At 33.7% G+C, this 17651-nt stretch overlaps 1 protein-coding gene across 1 annotated transcript; it reads right to left on the bottom strand.

The window, feature by feature from the left end:
* Nucleotides 1-1668: 1668 nt before the first annotated feature.
* Nucleotides 1669-14219, bottom strand: LOC125665775 (uncharacterized). Its single transcript, XM_048898630.2, has 3 exons — nt 14089-14219; nt 7160-7762; nt 1669-5957 (listed from the first exon to the last, which is right to left on the bottom strand). Exons 1-3 carry the CDS (start codon nt 14099-14101, stop codon nt 5647-5649), a joined length of 927 nt encoding a protein of 308 aa, XP_048754587.1. The 5' UTR covers nt 14102-14219; the 3' UTR covers nt 1669-5646.
* Nucleotides 14220-17651: the final 3432 nt, after the last annotated feature.

Raw genomic sequence — 17651 nt, forward strand, 5'->3', positions numbered from 1 at the left:
TAGGTAGCCCTTTACCAAAATTGTAAATTTGATGATCCTGAGGTGTAGGGGTTTTGGTATTACAGTGAGGCCAAAATGGTCAGTAATTAAATGTGTTAACAATTGAAAATTGTTAACTTCTTTTTGATAACCATTCCAATTCTTTTGAAATTTGGTATGAAGCATCTTTGGGACAAGGCTGGCATAAATTGTAAATTTTAGGACTCCAAAAATTGACCAATTTTCAAAAATCTTCTCTAGAACTCCACTTGTGTAAGAAAAACTAAATGCATAGTGATGTAGAACAGGAAGGCCTCTACCAAAATTGTAAATTTTTTTTATCCCTGCATGGAGTAGAGGTTTCGACTCCAGGGTGGGGCCAGACTTGATATTTGTAGTGAATATGTTAAATAATATCTTCTTTAATGCTATTGATACTAAAGTGAAACTAAATAGATATTAAGGAGGAAGTAGTCCTTTACCCAAATTGTATTTTTCATGAGCCTAGTGGGTAAGGGTTTGGTTCTAAGGATGAGTCAAAATTATTATAGTGATTATTCTCTTATCACATGAAAGACTTCTTGAAGTTTGCTGATATATGGTAATATAGGGGGGGGGGGGGGGGGGGGGGGGGGGATAGGAAAAGGATACCAAAATTGTGAATTTGCAACTCCAGGGTTTTGACTCTAGGACATAATTACGGGTCAAAATATAGTCATTTCGCATTAATGTTACATATATTATAATATTATGTAAAAGCCTTTCATCAGTCCAGGCTCTTTTTGGGGCATTTTTAAGTTTTAAGAATACATCTTGTTTTACATGTATACTTTTGCAGAATATTAGAATTTAGCTTACCGTAGATATTCAAAACAAGAAATTTTTAATAGCCTATGGGACTAGTGATACTTTTAACTAATACTGTAGGCCTCTTATTTAGAATCCACATTTGATTTATACCACTTCAGAATCTGGCATATGTTGTGGCACAATATGTTTGAAGTTGCTCCTTCACAGCAGTTGCATGTAATATTTTTGCGAGGAGGAAAGATTTGGGGGGGGGGGGGGGGCTTCATAGAATGGATATGACAAACTTTGGTTATAGGGAATGAAATGTATTGTCCTCTGTTCCTAGGTTAGAGAGAAACAAATGTGACCCACTAATGATACATTGATACAAGTTTGATACATTATATATGGGGAAGGGGGTATTAGAATACTGATTTTAATCAATCGACCTGCAAGTAATTGTCATGTAATCAATCATGTAAATATCTGTTGTATAATTTTAAGCTATTTTAAAAATAAGAAGTACTGTAGATTCAATCAATATGTTCGGCAGTGACTGACCCAAATTTTCTGAAAAGAAAACGGCAAAATTTAACATGTTGACTCCAGACATACAGTCGGGGCATTGACAATAAGGATCAATGGCAAGCATATATGACTGCATGGTTTCATTATTTTTCATCAAATACCAATTGAATTTTTTGTGGTTGTGTAAGACCATGAAATCACCAATCAAGTAATTATCCATTTATGCCCATAAAGTCGAAACTGACAGTAACTTCCCAGGAAACTACAAACATTTTAAGAAAATGAAATTACTTTTCAAGTTTTTTTTAAATCCATGAAATTTGACTGTTATAATCATGATGGAGCATTTTTAAACTGTGCATCAATAGTCAATACAGCAGTAAATCCAACAATATTTATTTTTTTTTTAAAAATCTCAACAAAAAAACAAATTTTCATCTCAAAAATACAAGATACGAAGACAATCTTGAATAACAGTAGTACATGTATACATAATATATGTAATAGATAATGCATTTTCTATAGTACAATAACTTGCATGTATTCACTGTAAATGAATTTGAAGCCTTACAAAGAGTTTATATATTCTCTTCTACACAGAACTATATCCAATATACAATTGGTGATCCAAATGACCACGGACAATATTAAAGTAGAGGTAGATAGGAGTAAAAATGAGGAGATTGCATTTCATTCTGTTAGTGTTGCATGCACCTAGCAGCATAAAGCTAATTGTATGCTATGCTTATTAACACTGCACTTAAGGCACACATTTTGTAATAAATGATATGATTGTATATGTCAGGGAATATTTTATATAATGATAATGTTGCAAATTTTCGACAACCAACAAAAATGCATGATAATAAAGCACACATCAGTTGTGTCCACTATCTATAGATTGTTTATTACGTATAGATTAAGTCTCTTACGTAAAGATTGTTTATTACGTATAGATCAAGTCTCTTACGTATAGATTGTTTAATACGTATAGATTGTTTAATACGTATAGATTGTTTATTACGCATAGATTGAGTCTCTTATGTATAGATTGAGTCTCTTGCGTATAGATTGTTTAATACGTAGAGATTGTTTAATACGTATAGATTGTTTATTACGTATAGATTGTTTATAACGTATAGATTGTTTAATACGTATAGACTGAGTCTCTTACATATAGATTGTTTAATACGTATAGATTGTTTATTACGTATAGATTGAGTCTCTTAGGTATAGATTGTGTCTATTACGTATAGATTGTTTATTACGTGTAGATTGAGTTTCTTACATATAGATTGAGTATATACTGTTTCTAACTGTACTTCATGATTGATAGAATTCTGGATATATAAAACCACCACACAGACATTTTCAAATGGCAAAGTAAAATAAAACTGTTCAACATAATTAAAAAACATTTTCCTTTCTCTAGCTTTCAAGTATTCTGTAGAACACTGCTTGACAACACACTAATATAAATTTTATTTACAAGTTTTCAATGGCCAAACCATGCAGTCCTGTGACAATGCATTAAATTCACTGCAATGTAAATCCATAATCTCTCTATTGTGCCATATGTCACCAAAGGCAATGACAATGCTGGCTCAAAATCAATATTTCATCAATTCCACTCAAAACATAAAAACTCAAGTAACAAGCCCCATGCTCTACTTATAAAGTATATTATAAAAATAATTAAAAACTTAAAATGTGCAGAATAATGAATTATAATAAATGCATAGATGTATAACTTAAACTATAAATACCATATATATATTTATCATTATTCTGCTATAATACAAGGTAAAACAAGCTACGTATGAATTATGTACAAAATAGACATGTATATACATTATAGATCTATCGCATGTCTGGTCATCCCATAGTAATGCTCTCTCTCTGCTTCACTTACGAAATACCCTGAGATTTATATTATTTACTGAAACTGTACTGAAAAAAACCTTTTCTGCTTGGTGAAAGTACCATTTGTGTAACTTTACTTTTTTGTTTTCTTCTAACTTTTCACATACATATAACAGAAATCCATTTATTTAGAAAAATAATGAGCTCATTTGCAGATTCGAACCCGGGGCAGTATGCTTGCTTGGCGAACACGCTATCCATTAATTATATATAAACTAAAGTTTACCACAAACAAATATAACTGATATAGAGAAAACATATGTCCAGATATTTCATTAACACAAAAATGATCGAGTTATCATCCATTTTTTATGGTTATACTCCAATAGAATAACAAAGTAATCAATACCACATTTGAAAATCGCCATCACTCAACATTGGAAGTGCATTCGGAGTGATCCCCCTTTGCTCCATTGATCTACATTTTGAAAAATATGGAGTCAGCATAATGATAAGAATAGTGTTATGATGTGCATGTACCATGCCAAAATAGTAGTCGGGGTTTGACCCCGGCCAAAGTGCACTCAGAATCGTGTACCATGGGTCAAACCCTGACTACTATTTTTAAGCACATTACACACAAATCACAACACCATTATATAGGTATCTCTTGCATTTCACGAGATAAAATATAGAAACAAAAAATCTGAAAATGAGTTGCTGCATAGTGATGCACTCAAACTAAAGAGATCAACTGCAGCTGCACTCATTTACAGTGTACAATGTATTACAGCAGTTACAATGAGTATAATGTACATTGGAATGACTAAATGTTTAAAAAATCAAAACAAATCATGACCATCGTATGGAGTGTATTTCTGCCGCACTACTATTATACATGTAGTTAACTTCCATATGGCAAAATGAGATATGAGATCATGAAAATTATCACATTAAATAATGAGAATTATCACAATTACATAGATTCCCATATTTGTAGACTAGCGAACTAGTTTTCCTGAACTAATTAATTTAATGAAGTCTAGAATACACATGTACACACATGTTTACTAAGTATAGCCTAGTTTTTGATTTACAGATGTATATGCATAAGTAGAACCTCATACTAATTTGAAAAGAGATTTCCAAGACCAGACAAGAATAAAGGTCATCTGTTGAGGTCAACCTTACTGGTAAATTTATTTTTGGAAATGTTTGTCCCAGATTGATAATTTGACTGCAATTTGGAGATGTTAAGTAGTGACCATGAACCAAGGTCATTTAACCAAGATGAAGATCAGTGTTTAAACGCAAAAACATATGTAGAGGTAAAGATAATTGCTCTTGCATCATCAACATGCAAAACTTCTAATTGCTTTTTAGCTTTGTGATAGTTGCATGACTGTTTAAATGCCCGTTAGAGTCCATTAACCTTGCTATCCATTATGTTTGACTTGCCTGTAGAAAATGCTTTCAGCAAATTACACACAGAGATACATCTTGGTAAAAGCATGACAACGATGCCATTTTTTTTTACCATGACCTTCCATATGACCTTAATTTCTGGATTGAATTTAGCTAATTTCTGACTAACCTATTGAGGGTGCCTTCATCTTTCATATACAGATACTTCTTGATGGGAGCATGACAACTATGTCCTTTACTATTTTTTACCTACTGAATGACCTTGACCTCATCGTTTCTTGATGTAGTGCTTAGGTGTTTGTGAACACTGACAATATGAATCCATTTCCTATATACAGGAATCCGGCCACTGGACCATTGCGCAACACCCCCTCAAAGCCCCAACTCCATTCTCTGTATTTTCTCTATATAGCAAAATTAACGTTTGCAACAAGGGTCCATTTTAAAACATCAGAAAAGGAGCTAGCAGTACGATTCTGTCCTAAAGATTAAAAATGACTGTCGGTTATGAAATACAGTTGAGGAAAGGGATAATTTTCTCCATTGGAACTATTTACTTTTGAATTGATGCAAGTTTTTCAATTTCAAAAACTTAGTTCACTGTTGAAGATGATAGAATGCATGTTATTGCATTGCAAATATCAAGGGTATACCCAGATGTTCTTAGTGAGCCAATTAGTATATACATGAAATCATCCAGCCTGCATTCAAAATCAAGCATTTTCATTGGATGAGACGAATAGGAACTAAACAAAATAAAAACAAATGAAAACTAAACTAAAAAGGCTGTGAAAAAACAGAATGTCTTTAGTTTTAGTGCTAGTTATCATCCTGAAATAGGGAAAGGTCGTCCTGAAATAAGGAAAGGTCGTCCTGAGAATTTGACAAGTTCATGTCACTGGTCAGTTTTAGTGCTTTGTATATCCTTATTAATTTGATCTATTTATATTCAGATTTTTAGTGCTCTCTCCTTCCCTCACTCCCTCTCTCTCTCACTCACTCTCTCTCTCTCTCTCACTCACTCTCTCACTAACTCAACATTTCCTCCCATCAATAGTGATGTTATCTACAATTTGTTTCTACACTCGCAGCCTTTCCAATCAAAAACCCAGCAGCATCGCTGTTCTCTCGTTTTGAAGGAGGGCGGACAAGTTTGGCATATGAAAGCTTATCACTGTCCATCCAGCAATGAGTGACTTCTTTCACTTTTTCACGAGCCTTGCGATGTTGTTGCAGTTGTGATGAGATGTCAGTAAGACGTACTCGAGGTATCTGAAGAACAGCGGCAGAGAAACCTGTACACAGCGACCACATACCCGTTGATATCAACTGTTCTGTTGGTCTTCCTTGCCACACATTCCAGGCAAAGTTACCTAAAAATATAGAATAAAATATCAAAATTTATTAACAAATTACTTAAGTTGTGACATGTAACTTGATTGGGATTCATTAAAAAGGTAGGTTTTTTCAATATATTACTCAGCTGTCCCAAGTTAATGTTAACTAAATTAAAGAGGCCAAAATTCTAATTGATTCTTGTGTATCCTAGCTAGAAAGTACTCAGAATGTGACAATCTAGATGACTGGTATCAGTGAGTTTTCTACATTTTTTACAAGGGTCCTGTGGCTTTCAAATTGGGAAAAATTGTCGACATTTCAGTCAAATTGGGAAAATCAATTTTATCGTAAATAAGTTTTAAAATCATATCAAACATTATATTATCTTTATTTTACACATCTAATTTTCTTTAACCTTCTAAAACCTTCAACTATTCTATCCAAATCATCATTCCCATAACTCTTTGTCAAGTCTTATGTAAATAATTCACACAGATTGTTTATTTTTTTCAAATACGTTTTTCTTTCATAATTTTATTATTGGGAAAAATGCAAGCTAAATTGGGAAAAAATTGGCAATTTTAGGAGGGGAAAGGGCCGAAATTCGGACCCAAAATGGGCCTAAAAAAATCACTGTGTATGCTAATCGAAAGTCACAGAACGCAGTGTAAAATGCTTTATTCAATTATTTTTAATGGCCGAAAGTGTGTATACCCACAAGTAAGAGTTACAAGCTTTTCTTTATTTAACATATCAATGGTACCCTCACAGTAAACTGTTACAAACCATGTTTAATATACCACATAAAAATTCGCTTCATCCGTTTACTATGTATTTGATAATAACATTAAATAAACCTATATAAATATAATCACCAAGGTTTTGTGTTCACCATGTTGAAGTATTTGTGTTGTTGGGTATAAAAATTCAAGACCTTCAAAAACAACATGGCAAACACTGATTGTATAGGCATTTAATTCAGTGTATTTTCCTGTTTATCAAGGAGGAAGAGTTCTCCCCCTTCTCTGTTTCTACATTAGAGACAATAAGATTCCTGTTTTGACGGATACATGCAGGAAAGATCCCATGTTCAATGTTGATCCATAAAATGGTGCTTAAATCCCAGGGTCTGTTTACTGTTGGCATATCTATTCGAGTTAGCTGTCTTTCATTATACACATGATATATATCATTTAATATTATACAATGTACTATTAAATTATAAGTTTGTGTTTACCTAAGCATACAGCCCCGATGGATAAAGACATGGTGTTGAAGAACCTCTGGTCTTTTTGAATTTTTCCTTCAATAGTCTCCACCACTGGTGACATCAGAACCTCACAACCTTGCAACAAGTCCTGCACTTGTCTTGACTGCATTATCAAGGCCACCATATCCTCATCCCATAATGCCACATGTTGCTGTCCATTTTCTGACCCTCTCCTTTGGTTATCACAGATTTCTGAAGCCTCCCGTTGTAAAAGTCCAACAATCCCACAAATATTATTCAAACGTAACACTGCATTGTTCAGATTTGTTCTAATTCTGCATGGCACAGTCACAGAGGTTTCCACGGCAACCTCACAGACTCTGCACGACAGCTTGATGTAGAGTGTTTCTGATATTATTGTCAGGAGTTGACGGAGAAACAACATCCAGTTGGACACTGTATGTGCTCTTGTTTCACCATAATACTGCTCCATACATTGCAGGAAGTTGTATGTGGCAACCAAGAACTCGTCATTGTTATGGTGACTGTCCTTGACATTCTGCAGGTAGTTAAGGAGATGACAAACAACCTTGACATCTTCAGCTACAGGATCAACCAGGAAGTGGAGCCCTGTTAAAATTTTAATTTGGATAATCAGTGTAGAAATCCTATCAAAATTTTAGTTTGGATAATCAGTGTAGAAATCCTATCAAAATTTTAATTTGGATAATCAGTGTAGAAATACAATTGCATCTACAACTAAAGATGATGAGTGTTTGTTGTTTTTCAGTACGTAAACTGTTGAAACATATCCCCTTCCATCTACAATGATGTCAATGTCAACTTGCACATCTGTGTTTTAATAAAAGGAATAACCTTGATTTCAGTGATCGAATTGGTTCAGGTTCATGATAAACATTAATCTCTAATAATTGAACACATGTGTTGCCAGTACCTAGCCTTGGCATCAAAGTCAAATACTGACCTTGACATCAAAGTCAAAAACTGACCTTGACATCAATAATATCAAAGTGAAACACTGACATTAGCGATCATGTGATTAAGTTTCAAGAACATGACAAAATTCAAATTAGGTCATAAGCAATAACACAAGTTCAAAATCACTCAAAGCAAGAGCCCTGGCATAATTTCATTCTTTAACCATGACCTTGACTCACAATTATGTTCCTCCAGTAACAATAACACAACTGAAGTCAAACTAACACAATTATAAGTTGATTACTACATACAGGATTTCAGCATCTCAATCCCTGTGATTGCACGACATTGATTCAAGATCATGAAACATCTGGATGGTATAAATTGTTTCATGCAGATGCAAAATCCATACAGAATTTTTATGCCCCTTTGAAAAATAGAGGGCATATTGATTTGCACCTGTCAGTCTGTAGACCATGTCTTGTCTACTTAATATCTAAGGAACCCTTTGTTTAACAGTTACCAAACTTGGTATATGTGATTGCCTCCAGAGAGTAGATGATCCCTACTGATATACAGATCAGAAGTCAAGGGTTTTAAACCAAGTATTGTCTGATCAATATCTAAAGGACCTGTTGCTTGACAGTTACCAAACTTGTGGTTACCCCAAATGAGAAGATATTCAGATCACAAGGTCAAATTGGCCATAGGAATATATTTTTCACTAAAATTTTTTAGAATGTTTTGCTTGGAAGACATCGGTACTCTGGCTCTATCTAAGGAGTATAGATGATACCTATTGATAGAGATCACTAGGTCAAGGACATAAGATATCATCTGCTCTGTATCTTGAGAACCATTTGGTGACAAACATAAAAAAAAAGAAGTAGATGTCTCCTGTTCATTTTGAGGTCACAAGGTCAAGAGTCAAACTGGACTCTGCTCAATATCTTAAGAAACCTTTGCTTGACAGACATCAAACTTAATACACTGGTTTACTTAGGGAATACTGTAAAAGTGGTTATTTACACATAGGGAAATTTACAATAATTATGTGGCCATGTAATGAGCACATAAATTTCCCCATGCGTATTATAAATATTTGATATAATATGTATAACTTGTTCAACTGGTGCCCTTAAAGAGTAGATGGCCCCATTGGTTTAAAAGTCACAAGGTCAAAGGTCATGACTCAAAATACTGGTTGCTCATTATCTTGGGAGATCAATTAAACAATCCCTGGCTAGTAGATAACCCATATTTTCACTATCACTACAAACATTACTGTACTGGCCACATAATAGGAGTGCCTCAGGGGTCCATATTGGGTCCATTGTTCTTCATTTTATTTGTTAACGATTATCCTAAATGCCTAAAGCACTCAAATGTCTCTATATATGCAGATGATACATCTCAGGATGTTTCACATCAATCTATTGATGTTATTGAGCAAAGGTTACATAATGATCTTTAAAACTCTATGAAATGGATGGAAAGTAATAAACTTACGATGAATTTAGCGAAAACACAATGTATGTTGATTGGCACTGCACAAAAACTCTCAAAGTGTAGAAAAAAGTGTATCAAAGTAGGAGATATTGTTTTAGATACTGTTAAAACGGCCAAACTTCTTGGTGTACAAATAGATGAATGTCTAACCTGGTCTGTACACATTGATTCTTTATGCAAGAAACTTTCACAGAAAATAGGTATTTTACGTCATCTGCAAACTTTTATGTCAAATGCAGCATTATTGAAAATTTATTACACTGTTATATTTTCTCCTTTTAACTATTGTTGCAGTTTGGTGCTCAGCCAAAAACAGGGTTTTTATTGACAGACTTTTTAAGTTACAGAAAAGGGCAGTCAGAATTATATTGAAGGTGAAAGTAACTCAGACTTCTACAGCTGATATTTTTAGTTTTCTTAAATGGATGCCTGTTCATGATTATTTTGTATATAGAAAACTAGTGCTTTCTTTTAAGGTTCTTAATAACATGACACCAGAATATATGAACGTTTTTAGTTTTGTCAGCCAAGTTAGTTCCAGAACAACAAGAAGTAGTGATAGTGGCATTTTATATTTACCAAAAGTTCGAACTGAATATTATAAACGGTCTTTTAAGGTATCCTCCACAATTTTATGGAATCAGTTGCCTGAGTCTGTCAGAAGCTGTGGTTCTATTACATCTTTTAAATCAGCATATTTGCAGCATTATTTCTCAAATAAGTGATATATAGATATGATGTATATGTATATTTCCCCCCCAGTGATATCGTGTGTGTATTTTATGTATATATTTTAGGTTATCTATTTTTCTATTCTCTCATTTATCTGTCTGTGAATATGTTTTAAACTAGTCATTTGTACTAATTGTGCTATCCTGTCTAAATAAAAGAATTTATTATTATTACATTCTAAATGGGGGGGGGGGGGGGGGGGATATTATATGTTTCTAAAACATTTCTTGTTTTTTATTTGACTGATGGACAATTAACATTGTTGTGTAGCTGGAAGGGAAAAAATGCAAGGACCAGACAAGGATTCAAAACCTGGTCCCTTGAGGCTCTAGATAGTCAGGTGACTATATACAACCTAGATAGTCAGGTGCCTATATACAACCTAGATAGTCAGGTGACTATATACAACCTAGATAGTCAGGTGTCTATATACAACCTAGATAGTCAGGTGACTATATACAACCTAGATAGTCAGGTGTCTATATACAACCTAGATAGTCAGGTGACTATATACAACCTAGATAGTCAGGTGACTATATACAACCTAGATAGTCAGGTGACTATATACAACCTAGATAGTCAGGTGACTATATACAACCTAGATAGTCAGGTGACTATATATACAACCTAGATAGTCAGGTGACTATATATACAACCTAGATAGTCAGGTAACTATATATACAACCTAGATAGTCAGGTGACTATATACAACCTAGATAGTCAGGTGACTATATACAACCTAGATAGTCAGGTGACTGACTATATACAACCTAGATAGTCAGGTGACTATATACAACCTAGATAGTCAGGTGACTATATACAACCTAGATAGTCAGGTGACTATATACAACCTAGATAGTCAGGTGACTATATACAACCTAGATAGTCAGGTGTCTATATACAACCTAGATAGTCAGGTGACTATATACAACCTAGATAGTCAGGTGACTATATACAACCTAGATAGTCAGGTGACTATATACAACCTAGATAGTCAGGTGACTATATACAACCTAGATAGCCAGGTGACTATATACAACCTAGATAGTCAGGTGACAAAATACAACCTAGATAGTCAGGTGACTATATACAACCTAGATAGTCAGGTGACAAAATACAACCTAGATAGTCAGGTGCCTATATACAACCTAGATAGTCAGGTGACTATATACAACCTAGATAGTCAGGTGACTATATACAACCTAGATAGTCAGGTGACTATATACAACCTAGATAGTCAGGTGACTATATACAACCTAGATAGTCAGGTGACTATATACATCCTAGATAGTCAGGTGACTATATACAACCTAGATAGTCAGGTGACTATATACAACCTAGATAGTCAGGTGACAAAATACAACCTAGATAGTCAGGTGACTATATACAACCTAGATAGTCAGGTGACTATATACAACCTAGATAGTCAGGTGACTATATACAACCTAGATAGTCAGGTGACTATATACAACCTAGTCAGGTGACTATATACAACCTAGATAGTCAGGTGACTATATACAACCTAGATAGTCAGGTGACTATATACAACCTAGATAGTCAGGTGACTATATACAACCTAGATAGTCAGGTGCCTATATACAACCTAGTCAGGTGACTATATACAACCTAGATAGTCAGGTGACTATATACAACCTAGTCAGGTGACTATATACAACCTAGATAGTCAGGTGACTATATACAACCTAGATAGTCAGGTGACTATATACAACCTAGTCAGGTGACTATATACAACCTAGATAGTCAGGTGACTATATACAACCTAGATAGTCAGGTGCCTATATACAACCTAGATAGTCAGGTGACTATATACAACCTAGATAGTCAGGTGCCTATATACAACCTAGATAGTCAGGTGACTATATACAACCTAGATAGTCAGGTGACTATATACAACCTAGATAGTCAGGTGACTATATACAACCTAGATAGTCAGGTGACTATATACAACCTAGATAGTCAGGTGACAAAATACAACCTAGATAGTCAGGTGACTATATACAACCTAGATAGTCAGGTGACTATATACAACCTAGATAGTCAGGTAACTATATACAACCTAGATAGTCAGGTAACTATATACAACCTAGATAGTCAGGTGACTATATACAACCTAGATAGTCAGGTGACTATATACAACCTAGATAGTCAGGTGACTATATACAACCTAGATAGTCAGGTGACTATATACAACCTAGATAGTCAGGTGACTATATACAACCTAGATAGTCAGGTGACTATATACAACCTAGATAGTCAGGTGACTATATACAACCTAGATTGTTATGAACCAGCTGACAGCTATATTCCTCTCACCTAATTGGTAAACATGCCAGAAACCAGATCAGGATGGGTCCCCTGAATTTTCTACTGAGATAGACATGTATGAATACCAGTGATCAAATTGATTAACTGAATCAGTACAAGTGTACAACTGCAAAAGCCATACATGTCATTAACTTAATTATTTAATTCATATAGATTAAAGATATACTATAACAATATATTCAAAATATGTATTTTTGAAAAATGCATGAGGGTATGAACTCAGTGATGCTTCTTGCAGCCGGCATATTTATGACACACATAAGGGCTGAAATGATTCACCGTAATATCGATCCTGTTCAATGTAAACTTTTGATTGAATGTTCGATTCATTAATGCCTTGATTTTCGGTTTGATACGTTTAATACAAACGGGTTCAGTAAAATACATCAGGCTCGGCCTGTACTTATTATTTTTACCTGCATAAGGGACAAAATAGCGTCGAATAAAGTTCAGAATGTTGTTTGTCTTGAGGTTGATGAAAATAATAATGAACTTTATCAGTTTAAACTACAGAGCCAACAGGTATCTTACCGTTTGGCAGTTTGGAAACATTTGCTTTTAAAATTAAGATTTTGATTCTTGGTGATTAATTTTTTCTTTGATGTTATTATTAGTTTCTTCTGTAAATTATATTTTGAATAATATTGCAATATATATCATATCGTTTCAGCCCTAAAGCACATTTAATTATATATAATGCTTCATGAAAATATACCAGTGCAGTGTTGACTGTTGAGGTTCATACCCTTATGAATGCATTTTCAAAACTGAAATTTATTTTTTTAAATACATTCTACTTTCATCAGCTGTTAAAATAGACGTACTATATATTTATCAAGATTCATACATGCATTGTTCACAAGTGCACCGCATTCATCATTATGCAGTTTGCAAATTAGATACATATAGACAGATAGATGTATATTAAATTAGATACATATAGACAGATAGATGTATATTAAATTAGATACATATAGACAGATAGATGTATATTAAATTAGATACATATAGACAGATAGATGTATATTAAATTAGATACATATAGACAGATAGATGTATATTAAATTAGATACATATAGACAGATAGATGTATATTAAATTAGATACATATAGACAGATAGATGTATATTAAATTAGATACATATAGACAGATAGATGTATATTAAATTAGATACATATAGACAGATAGATGTATATATTATATTGTATCAAAGGCAAACACATTGGAAATGTGAAAACTAAGTCCATGTGATGTCAGTAACTGTAAGAAATGTGCATTAAAAGTAGTTTGATTACAATAAAATTTGGTGATGATGCCATGTGCTATTTTGTATGTTACATGTACATCACCATATGATGCCACACAGCTCAGTACATAGAGAAAAATAACATTTGAACTTTTAAGAGTCGTGTTAAGTTGCTGTACTAACCATTTGTTGCCATCACAATATTACCGACAAGTGCATGGTTGACATGTTGTGCTAAATTAATCGTATAATCCAACCTCCACCACCTGTCCACAGAGTCACCTCTGCCCCTTGATCCTCCTTCCGTCGAAAATATCAACAAGGGGAGAAATTATTGCTGATTTATTTATCATTATTATTATTATTATTGAAAATTTTAAAAACGAAAGCATCGTATTTTTCAAGTATCGTTTTTTGCTAATTATGGGTTTTAGAGTGAGTATCAACCAGATAAGTGATCGAGTATATGACAATTATTTATGATGAAGATTTAAGATCAAAGAAATAAACATATTACAAACACCTCCCTTCTATCTTCCGGTTTAATTCCGGTGTATTGTCAGTTTCATATATGACATTATTGAATTACAAATTGATGAAATTAGCACAACAATTTTGTTGAATAAATGACAAAGAAGTTGTTTTCGTTTTACTATCGTATTTTCTATACTTCAGATATTAAAATGTATAACAGGGAGATAACGTCCGTTACATCACGTTGATAACAAACTGATGACCCAATCCTACTGAAACAAATTCAACAGACACCGCTTTTATAAGGACACGCCCCTTTGTTTGTTATGAAAATGTTCACGTGTGTTACAATGTGACGATGAAAACGGCGTTGTACGAGTGGTTCGTAATATTTCTCTATGTGTTATATAAGCTGACAGAACAAACTTATAAATTTTATGGGCGCATACTTCAGTTATCATTTGGAAAACAGCGGCTAGGAGAAATGGAGTTGGCGAAAATCGCCAAAAATCTCGTCAAGTGTGTAGCTACTGGTGAGGTTAGTATCTAGGGTATGTTTTGGGGGTCACTTTATCAGATAAAGTTAGTTCAGCAAACCACAGGATTAATAAGGCGAATCGGCGCAATTATGGGGTGTTGGTTTTTGGTTTTTTTTCTTTTCAACTTTGAATATATTTGCAATGTGTAATTATAAACATTTAAAGTGTGTATATTTTGGGGGTAGTGATGGTGTTTTGGAGATTGGGGGACATATACTTTTTAGCTCACCTGAGCTGAAAGCTGAAGTGAGCTTTTCTGATCACCCGCCTGTTTGTCTCATTGTTCATCATGGCCCCCGCTGGCAGGGTTGGGCCACAATAGGAGATAAAAAAAATTATTCGCTGATGAATATAAGAAATATCTTTAGTAACATCTCTTGGAATATTTCAGCTAAGGCCTTCATTTTGTGTATATAATACATTTCTACGGCAAGACCTTTCATGTAATCCAATGTTGTGATACCTTGACCTGGAAATTTGACCTACTTTTGATAAAATTCTTACCTATTCAATATGTCTTGAACTATCTAAGGTACCATAGACCTTTCATATCTTGTATATAAATTTTTTATGGCAAGACCTTTCATGTCATATCATGACCTTGTGATCTTGAACTCTGAGTTTGACCTACTTTTTAGAAAACATATCCTTATAAGTATATCAGTAACTATTTTAGGTAGGGATTTCATATTTTGTGTAGAGATTCTTTATGGCAAGACATTTTGAGATGCATTTGATGTTTGATCTTTTGACCTTGGAGTTTGACCTACTTTAAAAAAAAATGACCGATTTAACATCTCCTGAACTATTTAAGGTAGGGTTTCATATTTTGTATAAAGATTATTTATGACAAGACCTTGTTATACTTTGGTGTTAACCTTGAATAGCAGGGCCAAGGTGGATCAGGTGAGCAATGTGGCTCAGGTGAGCGATGTGGCCCATGGATCTCTTGTTGATCAGTCCATCTGTCTGTTTGCCCACAAATACTTCAACATTGGCTGTAACTTTTGAATAGATGTTGATAGGGCTTTCAATTATTTCACATTTTTAATTGTAAGGGATTTTTTATGGTCTGTAGGGGCAAAATAAGGCCCTGTTCCCAATGCTGAAAAGCAGGTATTTTTCCCTTTTTTTTGTTTTGAAATTCCCAATCATTGAAAACAAATCTAGCTTATCTCAAAATCACAATCAAGGGAGACAACTCTTAGTTACATATACTGGTATGAACAGATTTTCTCCCATAAATAATCATAAAAAAATACATTATCATTAAAACTTGAATCATATATTTACCATTCTATTGGGAAGAGGCTTCCACATACATGAAGAGGGTATATATCTATCTATGTGGATGTACATGGACTCTGTAATTTACACACGATAGTCTGAAAATACTATTCATTAATGCTCTCTCCGAACAAATTAATCAAGTTATTCCGATTATAAAATAAAGTGTAACTTGATAGATTCACCAATTTACTCTAAATATATGCAATTGATCTAAGAAATCAATGAGCTTTAAACAAAACTATCATTCTCTCTAGATCTAGCCTTTCTCTCAGTTAATATTTAGTGCAAAAGGAATCTCATTAAATTTGCCAATATATATAGCCTGAACATATTAATTGACATTTACCAATAATGATAATTAGTAATGAATTACTTACCAGAAAAGAAGGAAAAGTCTTTGTTGAAGGTTTTTGTCAATGTTTTCAATGTGAAGTCTGTTCTCTCTCAAAACTAGACAAAGAATGCTCAATATAAAACCCAATGACCAAAACAATAAAAACCAACCAAAAGCAAGTTCACAAAACCCAACCAATGAAGTTCAAGAACACTACAAGACCTTTGACATATGCCTTAAGGTAGTGTTCACCTATATATGTACATGTAAGGGCTAGAGAAATAAAGGAGTGGATCTAGGTTTTTCTAAAGTAAAATACATTTAAGAATATATCTATAGCAAAATTTATTCATAAACCCAAAGATCACTCTATTACACTTTTAACAAAACCTTTCTTTTGTAACTCTTTTTTTTCACTTAATGACCCTGGATTTTGACCCACTTTTGATAAACTATAATGTAAGCCATATCCTTTGAATGTTTAGCAATAGGGCTTTCATTATTCACAAGTGCATGTATCCCTTTTAACAAGACCTTTCTTTTAGTACCAAACATTTTTGACTTCATTACCTGGATCTGATTACCTACTTTTGAAAAACTTTCACTTTGGCCATAGCTTTTGAGTGGTTGGTGATAACTAGGGCTGTCATCTCTCACATAAATGTGTATTCCTTGTCACTAGACCTTTCTTTGGGTACCATAATTACTATGCTGCTTTATGGGGATATCAGTATTTCATAATTACTATGCTGCTTTATGGGGATATCAGTATTTCATATATTACTATGCTGCTTTATGGGGATATCAGTATTTCATATATTACTATGCTGCTTTATGGGGATATCAGTATTTCATAATTACTATGCTGCTTTATGGGGATATCAGTATTTCATAATTACTTTGCTGCTTTATGGGGATATCAGTATTTCATAATTACTATGCTGCTTTATGGGGATATCAGTATTTCATAATTACTATGCTGCTTTATGGGGATATCAGTATTTCATATATTACTATGCTGCTTTATGGGGATATCAGTATTTCATAATTACTTTGCTGCTTTATGGGGATATCAGTATTTCATAATTACTATGCTGCTTTATGGGGAT

Source organism: Ostrea edulis, chromosome 1 (genome assembly GCF_947568905.1).
Source record: "Ostrea edulis chromosome 1, xbOstEdul1.1, whole genome shotgun sequence".
Classification (NCBI taxonomy): Eukaryota; Metazoa; Mollusca; class Bivalvia; order Ostreida; family Ostreidae; genus Ostrea; species Ostrea edulis.

Excerpts from the sequence above, each read along its gene's own strand:
- LOC125665775 (XM_048898630.2), bottom strand. Across the intron at positions 5,958-7,159 it reads CATCGGGGCTGTATGCTTAG|GTAACTTTGCCTGGAATGTG; the intron begins GTAAACACAAAC and ends CTATATTTTTAG.